The 16,515-nt window shown below is 43.9% G+C and overlaps 1 protein-coding gene across 1 annotated transcript in view; it reads left to right on the plus strand.

Moving 5' to 3' along the window:
• Nucleotides 1-16,515, plus strand: part of Klhl2 (kelch like family member 2) — a 112,925-nt gene that overhangs the window by 30,502 nt on the left and 65,908 nt on the right. Inside the window, exon 4 of the mRNA XM_057752557.1 lies at nt 7,791-7,912. Within this exon, the coding sequence (XP_057608540.1) occupies nt 7,791-7,912 (122 nt within the window). The remainder of the gene's footprint in view (nt 1-7,790; nt 7,913-16,515) is intronic.

Here is a 16,515-nt window from a genome sequence, read left to right on the forward strand (position 1 = left end):
ATTGTAGGTGAAAATTTCTTTTGAACTATAGGATATAAAAAAGACTTCTCTTCCTCCTTGTAGTTTCAAGTATTGAATAGAGAAAGAAGGTGATAAATAATTCCACAATGTAGTTGCAGGTTTTCATCTTGTGAAGTCTGGGACTATTTAGAGCCAGGCCAGGTGGTTAACTATGACTTGAGAAAGAACATAGCGAATTGGGTTCTTTGTTTTAGACTGTTTGTTAGAAATGCAGTCTTTAAAACACTTTTATTTGACAAACACATTTAGTTTCATTTGGTGATACAGCTTAAACTTCTCCTTTCAGCCGGGCGATGGTGGCGCATGCCTTTAATCCCAGCACTCGGGAGGCAGAGGCAGGCGGATCTCTGTGAGTTCGAGACCAGCCTGGTCTACAAGAGCTAGTTCCAGGACAGGCTCCAAAGCCACAGAGAAACCCTGTCTCGAAAAACCAAAAAAAAAAAAAAAAAAAAAAAAAAGATTTTTTTAAAAAATATTATGTGTGTGTGTCCATCTGTATGTATGCACGTGAATGCAGCTATCCTTGGAGGTCAGAGGTCAGGGGTATTGCCTCCACCTAAAGCTAGAGCTACAGGCAGTTGTGAACAGCCTGATGTCAATGCTGGGACTTGAACTTGGGTCCCCTGGAAGAATGGCAGGTGTTCCTAACCACTGAGCCATCTCCCCAGCCCCACAGGTTAAAATTCTTAAGAAATACTGAATAGTATGTACTCTTTTGGGGAGTATGAGCTTTTGGGTTTTTGTTTGTTTTGTTTTGTTTTTCAAGACCGTGTTTCTTTGTATAGCCTTGGTTTTGAAGTCAGTCTGTAAACTACAGTGTCCTTGAACTCACAAGAGATCCGCCTGCCTCTGCCTCCCAAGTGCTGGGATTAAAGTGTGTACCATTAGCAGCTAGTGGGAGTGTGTCCTTTTTGATAACTTCCTGTACCGTAGTAAATATAAATTAGCAAAAACTTAAGAAAGGTAAACATAGATTGTTAGTTGAGTGATTATAGAATGTAAACATTGGAAGTTATACGCATGGCTCTATTTGTCTAAGATTCGTACTTTCCTCCTTCAAGGAATTGAGCATCTTCCTTTTGCTGGATGTTGTCGTAGGCTTTGAGGACCGTGGAGATGAGCAAATCCACGGCTCCTGTTGTTGGGATCGAGATGGGAGAAGAGGCTAAGTTAGGAAGTGAATAAACTTGTTGAGGAAAGAGAGCACTCTGCTGTTCATGGCTGCTGGGAAGAAAATGAAATAGGAAGCCGCATGCAGAGAGCCTAAGTGAGAATGCCTGGGGCTTCAAGAGGCAGGAATGCCACTAAGCTGGGCCGAGTAGTAAGGAGGAGGCTAGGCATTGGGCACAGCTGATCTGTAGCCTGAGAACCTTATTAGGAACCTACTTCCTTCTGTTGTTCTGTTCCTTCTATTGTTACCATCAATGAATACCTCCACGCTGGTCCTCCGGAATGCAAGATGTCTATAGTAGTAGCCCTAGCTTCTTGGAGAAGGAGGGACAGTGTCTCCTGTCCCTGCTCTTTTACGAGCCAATAAGTCTTTGCCACAAGTTATCCTAACGAGACTAAAGCTGTAAGTACATGGATTTACCATGTTTGTCTTAGGCTCCCGAAGAACTAAGGTGACATGTTGATCCATGACCGTTACAGTGAGTGACTGGTGTGGCCTCTGGAGTCACCTGGCCAGGCTGACATTGCTAGCAGCTTCATTGTAACCCCAACTGAGAGAACAGAAGTCAGTGACGAGTACTGTCAATGGCGAGTGGAACTTGAAGAGTGGTAGAACTCTTCAGTTAAATGTGATTTTCAGCTTGCTCTTAATTTCTTTTCTGTCATTGATTTTTTTTTTACAGTCTCATTGTAATCAGCTCCAGTGTTATGTTTTTATTCAAGTACCCCTTTTAATTATAAATAAAATTGAAATTAGAATAATGGACTTCTTTTTTTTTTGTAGTAGATTATAGAGTTTGTCCTAAACCTATTCTCCTTTTTCTTTCTATATTTTCTTTATTTTTTAAAAAATATTTTTAATTGAAATAGAGTTATATCATTTTCTTTCCCCCTTTCCTCCCTCCAGTCCCTCCCAGGTACTTTGCTTCCAACTCTCCCAACATTGACCCACTGATAAGGGGACTCCTTCTGGGGAGAGGCTAATTCTGCTTCTCTCAGCAGTCATCCATTGTCTTTAGTTCTTGTCTGGGACCCCACAGAAATCCCCCCTTCCATTTTAACATGTCCATTGATATTGCCATTGTTCTGGCCTTGATGTAGCCATTCCTGGAGAGACTTTTTCACCACAGCCTTCTTGGTATTCCGTCTCTTCTGTGATGTTCGCTGAGCTGTAGATGGAGGAGCTCTGATATAGCTGTATCTGTTAGGACCAGGCTCCTTGTGATCCGTTGATCTCCGCCTTGTGTCTAGTTGTGGTTTTTGGTGATGGTCTCCATTTGTTTTAGAGAGACTTCTTTGATGAGGGGGTGGTAGCTGCATGTATCCAGGAAAGGCAGTTTTACACGTGTAGGTTTTATTTTTGTTTTTAGTTATGTGTGAATGTGTATCTATGTGTGGCTTTGTGCACACGAGTTGAGTGCCCATGGAGACCAGAATGGGGCATTGGAGCCTCTGGATCTGAAGTTGTAGATAGTGGTAAGTTATCAGCATGGGTGCTAGGAACCGAATTCCACGTCCTTTGAAAAACAAGTATGTATGTGCTCCTAACCTCTGAGCCATCTCATCCATTCACTTTTAATAAATCAAGTAGATGACATGTTACTTAGCAATGGTTACTTATTCAGCTTGCAGTGTAGAGTGTATCCTTGATAGCTTTTGGGTGGCTGAAGTCCTTCTCATAACTCACGATCAAGATGAACATAAACATTTTTATGCGTGCTTTGTTTTTAGTTGGCATGCTTTCTTTCATTTAGTTATTAATTCATGCAACTGGTATTGGATTTTTATCAGGCATTGTGGAGTATAGGACTAAGAAAGCCTTCATCTGTGCCATTAGGAAGCCCCCAAAGAACTGGGGAGAGAGTTGATTCTGGCAGAGTGGACATGCATGAGGTCTCCAAGTGTATCTAAGGCAAGAACCCAAGCCAGCTGTGGGCCCCCAGCAAATAATGCATCTTGGAGAGGTTCCAGTGAAATCCTGAAGGATGTGTGGAGATTGGCCTGGGGAATAGGGGTGTAGAGCCCAGGAATAGGAGTGTGGAGCCCAGCAGGACAGAGTTCAGCACAGGTATCAAGGTAAGAAGCTGTTTGGTCTGTGTGGGAAACTACGAACAGTTCCCTACTGGCATATTTTATGGCTGAAAGTGAGTGAGAGCGTATATGGGGTTAAGGTGGTGAATTGGAGGCTGGCTATAGAAGGGTTTGCACACTTGGTCAAGGAGCAGTGGACCAATTTTCAACATAGTAGTCCTATGTGTCAGGTTAGCGCCCAGGCAAGGTTAGTCATTGGACAGTTGTCAAATTCGGTCCCCAGTATCTGTGGTGGGGGACACATTACTGTCTGTAACTCCAGCTCTAGGGAATCCCAAATCCTCTTGAGACTCCTAGGACACCTGTACTTCTGTGCACACACCTACACACAGACCCATGTACATATAATTGGACAAAAAGGGGTGGGTACTACAGAGCTCTCCCAGAGGTGATCGGGCTCCCATGATACAATGATGAGAGGGGATAAAGAGGTGGGAGGAGGAATTGTAGGTCTAATTAAGGTCAGTTCATTCGCAGGCTTTGGTGAAAGATGGATTGGTGGATAATGAAAAGAGAACAGTGCAAGGTGGCTTAGGTGTTTAGCGTGGGCATCTGTGTGGAGATCTTAATAGAGTTCCCGAGTTAATCTTATAAAAACTTGGTCCATCGAGAGTATACAAAGCTATAAGTGATCTAGGAAGAGCTGTAGAGTACCATTAGATAGCTCCCCTGCCCCTGAAGATTTATTTCCCGTGTAAGTGCTTGCCTGCATCTCTGCATGTGCATCCCATGCATGCTTGGTGCTCATGGAGGCCAGGAGAAGCTTTGGAACTAGAGTTCCAAGACCGTGAGCTCCCGTGTGGGAGCTAGGAACCGAACCTAGGTCTCTGTAAGAGCAGGAGGTACACCTGACGCGCGTCAGTGTGGACCCATCTGTGCTGTGCTGTCAGTGTGGTCCCATGTGCGCTGTGTGAGTGGCGTTGGTTCTCTCCTTCCTCCATGTGGGTATTCCCCCCCCCCCCCCCCGCAGGTATCCAACTCAGGTCAGTAGTGGGCCGCTTATCCACTGAGCCACCTTGGTAATGGCTTATAAAATTCGTTACCAAACATAAATCTCAGAAAGCCATACTGTTTAAACACACACTCTATAAATGTGGTAAAGGATGGTAACTAAGATACCGTGTAACACCTAGGATGCTTTTGCTTTTCTTCCCTATAGTTTGATTGTTGGAATGTTTAATCTGCTAATGCATTTGGTGGCAAGCTTTTTGTTTTTGCTACTTCTTTTGTAAGTTAAGATGGATAAAATAAAGATTAAGACATTTTAAAAGCAATCTATAATTGAGGTTGATGTTAGAAGCAGATGAATTTTCTCGGGAGACTATCTTTAAAACTGACATGTAAGGAAGAGATGTGATTTAGCAAAGGGCCTCTCTAAAAACATAATAGTAAAAACCACCTGGCATAGAACTATTTTTTTTCCCAGTCATATACATAAATTAAGAGATTTGATTGTGTCTAAGGCTTTTATCTAAACTAGCTCATGCTGAAATCTGGGAACTAGGTGTGTGACTTTACACTTACATTGCCCCAGGGCACTGTGGATGAAGCAAGGTGTTTACTGCTGAAGGCATTTATCCAAAATCGTATTTGGAGGAGCAGTGGAGAGATTGCTTAGTTGGTAAAATGCTTGCTCCTAACCTATGTCAAAAAACAAAAGTAGATGGTAAGAGCCAGAGGTAGGGAGGACCAGAGCAAAAAAGTGAGCCCTCACCCCTGAGAAGTCTAGGCAGTCCATGCATTCTAAAGGGCACAAGATGACGTCAGTCAACATTCTAACACTTCAGGAAGTGAGCCCTCACCCCTAACTGAGAAGCTGTGGACAGTCTATGAATTCCGAAGGAGGGAGAGTCAGTTATCTTTATGGGTGTGCCCTTGTGTACACTCAGAAGTTATGGACAGCATAAATTGGAGTCCATGTGTTAATTAAGTTAAAAAAAAAAAAGAAAAGAAAAAAAAGACAGGAAGCTGGGAATAGGGAGGTAAGCGTGGATCTGGGAAGAGTTAAGGGGAAGAGTTGTAGGTAAATATGATCAGAATGCCTTGCAGCTGGAGAGGTGGCTCAGTGGTTAAGAGCACTGGCTGCTCTTCTAGAGGACCGGATTCAGCTCCCAGCACTCACATGGCAGCTCACGACCAACTGGCTGTAACTCTGGTTCTGGAGCTCCAACATTCTTCTGATCTCTGATAGCATCAGACATGGTCTTGGTGCAAAAACATATATACAGGCAAAACACCTATACACATAAAATAAATACATAAATTAAATGGAAAAAGTACCATTGTATGAAATTCTCCAATAATTAATAAAATCATCCTTTTAAAAACCAGATTTGGCGGTTCATGTTTACAGCTTAGGATAACGGGTGAGCTGCAGGCCGACAACAGACCCTGTTTCAAAGGTGGTGGCATTCCTAAGATACCTAGGAATTCCAGGAGGAATTGGAGGTTGTCATCTGGTCTATACACACACACACACACACACACACACACACACACACACACACACACACACAGACAGAGAGAGAGAGAGAGAGAGAGAGAGAGAACTATAATTAGGAATCAGTATCTTAACTTTTGACACTCTGTGTGCCTTCAGATTATATAAATCCTAGCAATCCATGAGACAGGGAGAGGAGGGGGCATAGAGGAAGGCGTTGTATTGATTTTCTGTATTCCTCCTTTCCTTTTAAAGGCGGGGGCACAGAAGCAGTCCTGTTCCCTTCCTTCTCTTGAAATGTCCTCTTCTGTAGCACAGATAGATGTTTTCCCCTCGGGGAGTGACAGGGCACTCTTTGAGGTAGTTCAGCTCTGAGAAGAGCAGCTTCTGTTGGAGGTCTTGTCAGGCTGTCTCCAGGGGATCATGCAGCGAGGACTTGTCAGGCCGTCTCCAGGGGAGCATGCAGTGAGATGTCTGTTGCTGTGAATCCCCCCCCCCCATGCCCACCCAGGGCTTCTGTTTGCAAAGGATTCTTGTAAAATCGCCTTCCTGATAATTTATGGTGCTGGCAGCACACCGCGTCTCAAGCAGAACCAAGCTTTCAAGAGCTCTTGAGTCCACTGTTACTTTTATTAATGTGAGACGCAGGGTTCAAGTGTAGGTGATGGGTGTGGCACAGCTTCCCAGGCTTTCACCCCTAAACCCTAGTGAATTCTAGAACAAAATTCTTCTGCTGAGGGTTCCTCCTTCTTGTGCTCGCCTTTTAGAACTGGAGATAGAGACTACTTGCCAGACAAGCACTCCATAGCTGAGCTACGCCTTTAGCCCTTTTCTACCTTTTATTTTGAGACAGGGTCTTACTAACTTTCCCAGAAAGGCCTTGAACTCACTGTCACTCAGGCAGGCCTTGGCCTTGTGATCTGACTCCAGTCCCCTGAGTGGCTGGTCACATGCCTGTACCACCAGGCCTGGCTAGCTAACTGAGGATTTCCTTCCTCACCATTTAACTGTTTGTATCTCTCTGTATCCTAGGCTGTTACGTGGTGCCCCTTTGCTCACACAAAGTAGCTTGTGCTGGTGTTTCGACTTGAGGATGAGGTACTGCAGATGGCCAGTAGGAGCTGAACTTAGGTGACTTCTGTAATAACCCTCTGACTAACCTCAGCAGTTTGTGTAGTTGGCTTTGCACAGTGCGCCTACATGAGGGTTGTGGCTTCTTACAGACAGCCTGAGTCTCCATGTCTGGCCCAGGCGCTGGGCAGGTGTCCGTGTGCTCTTGGAAAGAATGATGCTAGGTGAGTCCTTTTCACCATGTGGTCTTTGCCATCAGTCAAGGATGGCAGCATTGTTACTGTTACAGACGGGATTACAGATCTATAAGGAAGGAGCTGGAGAGAGGACTCTGCAGTTAAGGTTGTGCAGTTCTTCTGAAGGACCTGAGGTCAGGTCACCCAACCCTCATTGGCTGCCTCAGAACTGCCAGTAAGTTCAGCTCCAGGGGATCTGATGCCCAGACACAAATACACACACACATGCACACACACACACACACACACACTAGTTAATCAAACAAACACATAAAATCAAAGTCATAGAAAAATAAAAATAAAACCCTAGCCTTTAGTCCTAGCATTTGAGAGGTGACTCTCTGAGTTTCAGACCAGTCTACATAATGAGTTTAAGAACAGCCAGGGCTACACAAAGAAACCCTGTTGCAAACCAAACCAAACCATACCAGACCAAACCAAACCAAACCAAACTACAACAACACAAAAACCCCAGGAGAAAGGAATCCATCAAGGACCCTGCATGGGCAGCACTGAGTGCAGTACATGGAGCTGGGTGCAGGGCACCTCAATCTTGCAATGTTATCTTAGGTTCGGATGCCAAGCTGAAGTAATTTATGGTTTGCTCAGGACACCTTTGTGGGGGGTGGCTGAGGCCTGCAGCAGCGGCAGATCCTGTTGCCTGCCTACTCGCGTGAGTGGCAGGAGTATGGCCTGTCTTGGTGTTGGTATTTTCATATCAGCCTCCCGTTGTAACTTCACGTCGTTCCTTGATGTTTTAGGTGAGATGAGCGAAAGCCGAGCTAAGAGAGTTCGAATAAAGGAGGTCGACGGCTGGACCCTGAGGATGCTAATTGATTATGTTTACACCGCAGAAATTCAGGTCACAGAAGAAAATGTGCAGGTAAAAGCAGACGCTCTACACCGCTTAGCTCTTTATGCGTGCAGTTTTTCTAATCCAAAGCCACATTCCCACACAGCGTACAGTTCGTGCCAAAAGTAATAAGATTCATTGTTAGAATTTTATTTCAGAGGGACACTGGGGATGATTGCGTCTTTTTTAATGGTGTTTCTGATTCCGGTACCTTTTCTGTCTTTGCAGATCTGAGACACATCCTTTCTCTCTCTGAGTAATGCTCTCTCCTTTGTGACAACACTGTCACATTCTTTATAGCTCCTGCTTCATGCTGCCCACAGTTTTTCTTTATTCCTTTGAAGGGTAAAGTCTACAAAGGATGTTTTTGACTAGCAACATTCATTAGTTCTTTATTGTTTGAGCATTCTCTTTAAATAATTCTTGAATTTAGCCAAAAATTGATGTAGCGTCTTATTTTCCAAAGAGAACAAATGTTTTATGTACGGTAAATAAATGTTTAAATGCTTTAAGTGGCAAGGAAGAATGCTTCAGAAAAAGGGAACGTTTCTTCTTAAATGGTCCTGTGCTGATTTGAATATGAATGGCCCCCACAGGCTCACACTGTGAATGCTTGGTCTCCAGGGAGTGGAACTATTGGAAAGGATTAGAAGGATTAGGAGGTGTCACCTTGTTGGAGGAAGTGTGTCACTGGAGGTGGACTTAGAGGGACCTAGTGGCTCTCCCTTGGCCTGAGGATCAGGAGTAGGTCTCAGCTACTGTTCCAGCACCTTGTCTGCTTTCATGTCCTCCCCATCAGGCTGATAATAAACTAAACCTCTGAACCTGTAACAATCCCCAGTTCAATGGTTTCTTTTATAAGTTGCTTTGTCATGGTGCCTCTTCACAGCAGTAGAACAATGACGAGGACAGGCTTTTTCCTGTGACTGTTCCCCACATATCCATCTCCTCTTCCTGAGAAGGTTGGCTGCTATTCTCTGTCTGAGACAGCGTCTTTCAGCCATGTGTTGGTTCAAGTACATGAGCGCATGAGAGGCATGCCCAGAATTTAAATTTTGAGTGTGTTTATTCTGTATTTGGCAACTTTTTTTTTTTCTCAGCAGAATGGCTTGTTCTTTTGTGTGGTGTACCCTGTGATAGTGGCTGTGCACGGTGCACCCCTTGGTGGATTGCTGACGTAAGTGGCCGTTGCAATATTTGTGGGCAAGAATTTCATAGGCTGGACTCCTGAAAGTGGAAGGGGTTGAGCAAAGAATACATGTATCTTTTAATTCCTGGTGGCTACACCCTACCAACATTTAAATGTTTGTATTTATTTAGTCCATTCGGTCGGGATACTGTGTTTTAAGGACAACAGAGAGATCTTAGAACCACGTGTGTGTTCGAGCACCTGTGATCCCTGGAGCTGGACTTACAGGTGCTTGTCAACTACTCGACATGTATATCGAGAACCAGACTTTGGTTTTCTGGAATAGCAAGCGCTCTTCCTGCTGACCCATCTCTCCAGCACCTAGAACCAAACTAAGGAACAGTTTGCAAATTCTGCTTGTACAAGTAAGATATGGGTTTCATAGTTTATGCCCCTGACTGACCAAAATGTTCTACCTTGTGTTTGAATGGAGGCTGAAGAGCTGCTATCATGGCACGCCACATGCTGTCTGCTTACTGTAAATCTTAGCAGGCAGAAGCTGAGCCTCCTGGCAGGTCTTTGAACTATTCTCGTTGTAGGCTTGACTGGGACATCTCACTTAGGAGGGAAATGTTTGAAAACCCACAGTCCGTTTTGGAGTTGTGACTAAGGGTGATTGGTGATTGGATCCTATACCTAATGATCCAAATTTTTTTTTTTTTAATTTGTGAGGGGGAATGCATGCTATGGTATACATGTAGAGATCAGAGGACAGCCTTGAGTGTCATTTCTTGCCTTCCATTTTATTAGAAGCAGGTGTCTTTGTTGTTCAATACTATGCCAGGTTAGCTGGCCAGCAAGCTTCCAGGGGTTCTCCTGTCTCTGTCTCCAGTCTTGCTGTAGGAACTTAGACTTTAAAGATACATCCTACTGTACCTGGCTTTATTTGGGCTCTGTGGATTTGAACTCAAGTCTTTATGTTTGCATAGCAACCACATTACCCACTATCCCATCGTCAAAACCGTAAATGAACATTTGTTTTAGTGTGGACAAGTATAAGTTGCAATATGTCATCTCCTTCTGAACTTTTCTGTTTCTTTATTTTGTTGTTGTTGTTTGGTGTTTTGTTTTGTTTTTGAGACAGGGTTTATCAGTAGCTACGGAACCAGTCCTGGAACTCATTCTGTAGACCAGGCTGGTCTCGAACTCATCTGTCTCTGCCAGCTTGATCTTTGTTTAAATTTTCTTGTCCGGTCTGGTCCATTCTAAGGAAAGGGGCAGTGCAGTGGGGGTGTCTGGTGACCTCAGGAAAGTTATGCTGAAGTCTTTAGTGTTACCTGGTGACACCAAGCTGCCCTAAGTACTTTGTTTTTTTCTAGTGTGCACGGTGGGGACAGAACATTGTAGAATGCAGATATTTGCTGTTGTTGCTTGATTTTCTCATTAGATCTAAAATCAAATCTTTTGCAAGATGAACTTCTTTTTCTAAGCCTCTGATCTGGTAGTGAGGCTAAGTGACCCTGGGACGGTGTCTCCGGGGCTGTGCGTTTTGCTGAGACTCTCAGTGCTTCAGAGTACTTTGGGCCAGCTGTCTGCCAGTCTGCTGGTGACAGCAGAAAACCTCCCTCCTGTTCCTTCTGTCTTCCAGTTTGCGTTCCCTTCCCCAACGGTCTCCTTCGTACACACATTTAAAACACTGGTTCTATTTGAGGTGAGGGTTGTTAGCGTTGAGTCAGAATGAGGGAATGAGTGATTTGAGGATTTCACTCCAAAGAAGGAAGAAGCTCTTCTGTATTATATAAGCAGTAGGGCTATTTCAAGTTTCCTTGGTTTTGAGTTTTTCCTCCTCGGTAGTACTGTTGTTGTTGGGTTTTGTTAGGTATTTTTAAACTTTGAGTTTGGCTGTTGTGTTTCATTTATTTCAAAGTTGGCGAGTCATTTGAATTAAAAGGATGTACAGTAATTTGGATCTTTAAGGGGAGGTAGAAGAAAAACCTGTATTTCACCATGACCTTGCTCTAGTTTGGCTTCTTTGTACAGACAGCATATTGTCTTTCCTGCCTCCCTTCTAAGTGGCTGACTTTGGAGACTGCTTCTTTAGCAGACTTTATGAATGTTATAAATCTAGGGACTAAAAAAACAAAGCTGCAGCCTGCTGTAAGAGGGCTTTTAAATGTCTGGCAGTCACCAACACCTCCGAGCTATTCCTAAGGGGAGGTGCAGAAGAATATGCACGAACTTTTGCATACTTTCAGAAGATCCACGTACCTTTTCCTCCTTTCTTGCCACTTTAAGAAGCCCTAGCAACCCAAGCATTGTGGTACACGCCTGTGATACTGTATGCGACCCAGGGCTACTTCCCAGTGCTGTGACCCTTTAATGCACTTTGTGGTGACCCGCAACTATAAAATTACTTCCCTTGCTACTTCATAACTAATTTTGCTACTGTTATGAATCATAATGTAAATATCTGGTGTGCGGGATGTCTGACATATGACCCCCGTGGGGGTTATGACCCACATATTGAGAAGCTCTGCATGAGGGAGGTTGAAGTGGGAGGGTCATGAGTTCAAGTATAGCCAGGAAGGAGGGGGCCCTGAAGAGATGAGAATGAAAGCCTGGCTCAGATTGACTTTATCAGCATATTTAAACACAGTGCGATGTGAGGAAGAGTTTCCAAGTATACTATAAACTTAAAGTGTGACTACTCAGTGTAATGGTAAACCGCTGCGGTTCCCTGAGGGGCAGCCGGTCCCACTGCCCAGGCTTCTGTGGGTTCCAGGCAGGTGGTAGTCGGTGATCAGAAACAGATAGGTGCATCCCGCAAAGAAAGTGGGTATTTATTTAGTAGGTTACTGAGGGGAAAGGGAAAGGGGGGAAGGGGAGAAGGGGAAGAGCAGAGAGAGAGGCAGAGAAAGAGAGAGAGAGAGAGAGAGAGAGAGAGAGAGAGAGAGAGAGAGAAGAGAGCGCGTGCACACAAGCAAGCTCTGACTGGAAACAGGAAGATGGGGCAGGGAGTGGGCGGGGCTTATCTCTTGAAAGGACAGGACAGACCATTACACTTAGAAACTCCATTACAAAATACATGTGACTATGAGTGTAAATTCTACAGCTAACAGGCTGATCTACTGTGGTTTCTGATGAAAATAGCATAAAGGTCGGGAGTACATAAAATACTTGTGACGTCTCTCTCCCTGCTAAGGATGGCTTCAACTAGGAGTTAAAGACAGTAGTCTAGGGAGGGAGTCTGGGGTCAGCGTTTTGGGAGATTTGGGTGAGGTCTGCCTCCACTGGCGACAAAAGGGTCACCAGCTCCTAAACAATATCCAATCTAGCCTTCTGGGTAGGAAAGAAGGTATTTTACCTCTGCCATCTCTGCTCCTGTGTGTTTAGCATTGCTGGTTTCCCTAGTGATTTGTGTATGCAAGGGTGTTTGTGACCCCAACAGAGAGAACCATAGTAGGACCTGATCTCAGGAAATGAGAAAAACCCTTATATGCAAAAATATCAATATATGATTGTGTGTATGAATATTAATAAGGCAGAATTTTTAACCAGGTATATCTCCAACCCTGTACTATGCATTTATTATATGTGTGTGTTGTTTATCTCATTTGATGTTTCTATTTGTGGAGCCCAGGGCAGCCTCGCCACACATACGGGGCCCAGGTTGCACAGTCGCCATGACAGGCTTGATAGCGACCCGCTAAAAAGTAGGCCTGAGTTTTGTGTACTGACAGGCAGCACCAGGTTCCAGAAAAAGCTAGAGTTGACACCATCCAGGGAAGGCCAGCATCTAAAGGGAAGTCCCTGACATTCCTACCATTAGATAAGATGAGGAAAGATCACCCGATGTCCCTGGGTCTAGGACTCACCTATTCTTCTTTTGCTAAGACCCCTAGACAGATGTCAGCCATTCAGGGTCCTGAACCCTGGAAATACCCTCTTCTTCTTTGATACAAACCTAACCTGCTTGGACCTGGGGCTCTCTGCTCTCAGCCCCTGCATCAGATAGATTGAGAGTCCAAGCTTAAGCTTGAATAAAGACTCTTTGCTTTTACATAGAATGAACTCCGTGGTGGTTTTGGGGGGACCCCGTGATCTGGGCATAACACTAGTGTTATATGAGATATGTATCAATCTATTTTGCTATTGAAAAAAAAATAGGCTCAGAATGCTTAAATAATTTGTTCAACACCATCCAACTTATAAAGAAATTTTGTTTTACTTGTATGCATACACATTTGTGTATGTCCCTGTGGTCAGTGTTGGTGTCTTTATTGTTCTTCACATTGTGTGTGTGTGTGTGTGTGTGTTGCATATGTGTGATATATACATGCTTGTGTGTATATCTTTCTCCATCACGCTCCACCTTATTCTTTTGAGGCATGCTCTCTCTCTAAACCAGGAACTTGGATTTTTGCTTAGACTGGGATCCAGCAGTCCTCTTCCCCACCCCTCTCAGTGCTGATGTTATAGGTATATAGGGCCATGCCTGGTTTATACATGGGTGCTGGGATCTGAATTCCAGTCCTCAGGCTTCCACACCAGGAATTCTTAGCTGCTGACAGAATTGCTGATTGAACCTGGAGCTCACTGCTTTGACTTGGGGCCAGGAAGCCCCAGAGACCATTTCATCATTGTTTCTCCAGGGCTGGAATTATACATGTATAGTGCCCTCCCCCCACACTTGACTGGCTCATCCTTGCTGTTTGTCTTTTTTCCCTCCCTTTCTCTCTCCTTCCCCTCCTTTCCTTCTTCCCTCCCTCCCTCCCTTCTTTGCTCTGGATGGTAGAGATCCAACCCAGGTCCTCATGTTTGTACAGCAAGTACTTTACCTACTGAGTCATCTCCCCAGTCTCTAGATAAAGAGATTTTTTTAAATATAAATTAACAAATGCTGACTGGGAATGTGTAGATCCATTGTAGAGCACTTGTCTAGAATGTACAAGGCCCTGGCTTAGATCCCTGTACCACTAAAGATAAAAGAAAACATCAAGCCTTTTATAACAGAAAAGAAAATTTCCCATATCCCAAAGTTACATTTTTTGGAGCCTATAAAACATTTCTTTTTTTTTTTTTTGTCATTTATTTCTTTGCTAAATTTGTAGTTTTGTTCCATACATTTTGACCTTTTGTCTTGCTAAAAGTAGGTGTTTTTCACTTGATGTAGGTGTGAAAAACAAAGGTAATAATAAGTAGTGCTGGTGTAAACAATTGCTCACTCACACGTTGACCTTAGGAACATTTCTCTCTTGGCTCCATGTGTATTGGAATGCTGTCACCGGAGGGGGATTTGGCAGTTTTAAATGGATGAGTTTTAAGCAATTCATGAAAGTTATATGTTGTTGCTTCAGTAGGAATTGTTTAGGACGAGAATATCTCATTTCTTTAAAAATAGAACAGAATTAAAGGTGATCATTTTCTTTGAGAACTTTAATGTCAGTTCTTGGTAATAAACACAGATGGCAGTGGGTATGATTGTGGTGATAGAGGAGGCGATAGTGATGGAGGAGGTGATATTGAGAATGGCGGAAGTAGAGTAGATTGTGCTGGTGATGATGGAGGAGTGGTATCGATAACGGTGATGCTAGAGGAGGTGGTGTTAGTGATGATGTGGGAGGTGATACTGATAATCGTGTTAGTCAGAGAGGTGATGATGGTGATGGAGAAGATAGAGATGATTGTAGTAGTGGAGGTGGTGATGGAGGGAAGACTGTGGTCATGTTGCTGTTGAAGGTGCTGGTGCTGCTGCTGCTGGTGGCGCTCCTGGAAATACTGGAAGTGGTGATCGAGGAGGTGAAATTGGAGGTGGTGGTAATGGTATAAAATGGTGGTGGAGATAGAGTCGGAAGAAGTGGAGGGGGTGGAAGGGGTTGTTTGATGACACCTCTCAGGCAGATAGCGGTGTCTGATACATGGAGAGCTACTGGTGTGTGGATGTGGCTTCAGTCCTGTAGCACCTGTATTCTGGCTTATCTGTAAATAAATGTGGCTAAGGGACATGTGATTGACACGATCAAAGTTGAGTATGTTTGGGATTTTGGAATGTCTATTTTTTTTATTTATTTATTTATTTATTTTTCCTTTTTTTTTTTGGGAAACAGGGTTTCTCTGTAGCTTTGGTGCCTGTCCTGGAACTAGCTCTTGTAGACCAGGCTGGCCTCGAACTCCCAGAGATCCGCCTGCCTCTGCCTCCCGAGTGCTGGGATTAAAGGCGTGCGCCACTGCCGCCCGGCTTGTTTTTGTTTTTTTTCTAAATAGGACTGAACAGGATGGGATCTGAGTGTAGACTGGGCAGGTTATCAGTTGGGTCAGGGCTGGTAACTATCACTGTCTCCTACACATGACTTGTACTTTTTCCTTTCTTTCTTCTGAGCGTTGAGCTTGCACCCTTCATTTTTCCTTCTGCCAATATTGATCTCGATGAATTCCAGTTTTCGGTCGATCACTTGTTAAATATTTATGGAGTGTTTATTATATGCTAGGCAGTTTTCTATTCATTAACAACTCAATGTCAAACAGAGAGACAAGGTCTCTGTCTGGAAAGCCCTTGTTGTGTGTGTGTGTGGGGCAAACAATGAACCCTTAGATAGAGGATGATTTTGAATTATTACTGCTCACTGAGGAGCACGCACCGGAACAGAAAACTGAATGAAGACAATACGGAGTGACATAGAGATGAAGCAGAGAATGTCCCCAGCAGAAGGAACATCAGGGATAGTGACGGGAGGAAGTTGAGCATACTTAAGGTCAAAAGTAAAAGATTTGCTGGCTTTTTTTGTTTTGTTTTGGTTGTTTGTTAGAGTTTCTCTACATAACCATTGGCTAACCTGGAACTCACTGCATAGACCAGGCTGGCCTCTGTCTCCACATGTTGTTGGGATTAAAAGCATGCACTACCGTGCCCAGCATAAGGTGATTATTGCTTGAGGAGAGTATATTATGGAAAGAATGGAGAGAGATAACACTGGAGAGGTAAATAGATCCAGATGAAGTGGGAATTTACTCGGGCTTTTATTCTATATGTAGGACTTTAGACATTGCTTCCTTCTTCCCTGTGGAAGATGCATTGAAGGTGTACTAGTGAAAGTTGGGGGGGGGGTCATTTATTTTTTAATTTTTTAAAAATTTTATTTATGTTTTGCTGTTGAATAATCTTTCTGTAAACTCTGTGAATATGTGTTCCTATGGTTGGTTTACTGAACAAGCTGACTGGCCAATAGTTGAATAGTTAGGCGGGAAGACAAACTGGGAATGATAGGATGGGGAAGGGCAGAGTTAGAGAGACACCAGCCAGCCTCTGAGGAAGCAGGACGTGTAGAAAATGAGGTAACAAGTCATGAGCCAGGTGGCAAAGCATGCATAAGAAATATGGGCCAAGTGAATGAAAGAGTTAGCTAGTAACAAGCCTGAGCTGTTGGCCAAGCATTTACAATTACTATAAGCCTCAGTGTGTTTATTTGGGAGCAGGTGATCAGGACAGGGGAACGTCTGGTGTTTG

This window comes from Chionomys nivalis, chromosome 20 (genome assembly GCF_950005125.1).
Source record: "Chionomys nivalis chromosome 20, mChiNiv1.1, whole genome shotgun sequence".
Lineage (NCBI taxonomy): Eukaryota > Metazoa > Chordata > Mammalia > Rodentia > Cricetidae > Chionomys > Chionomys nivalis.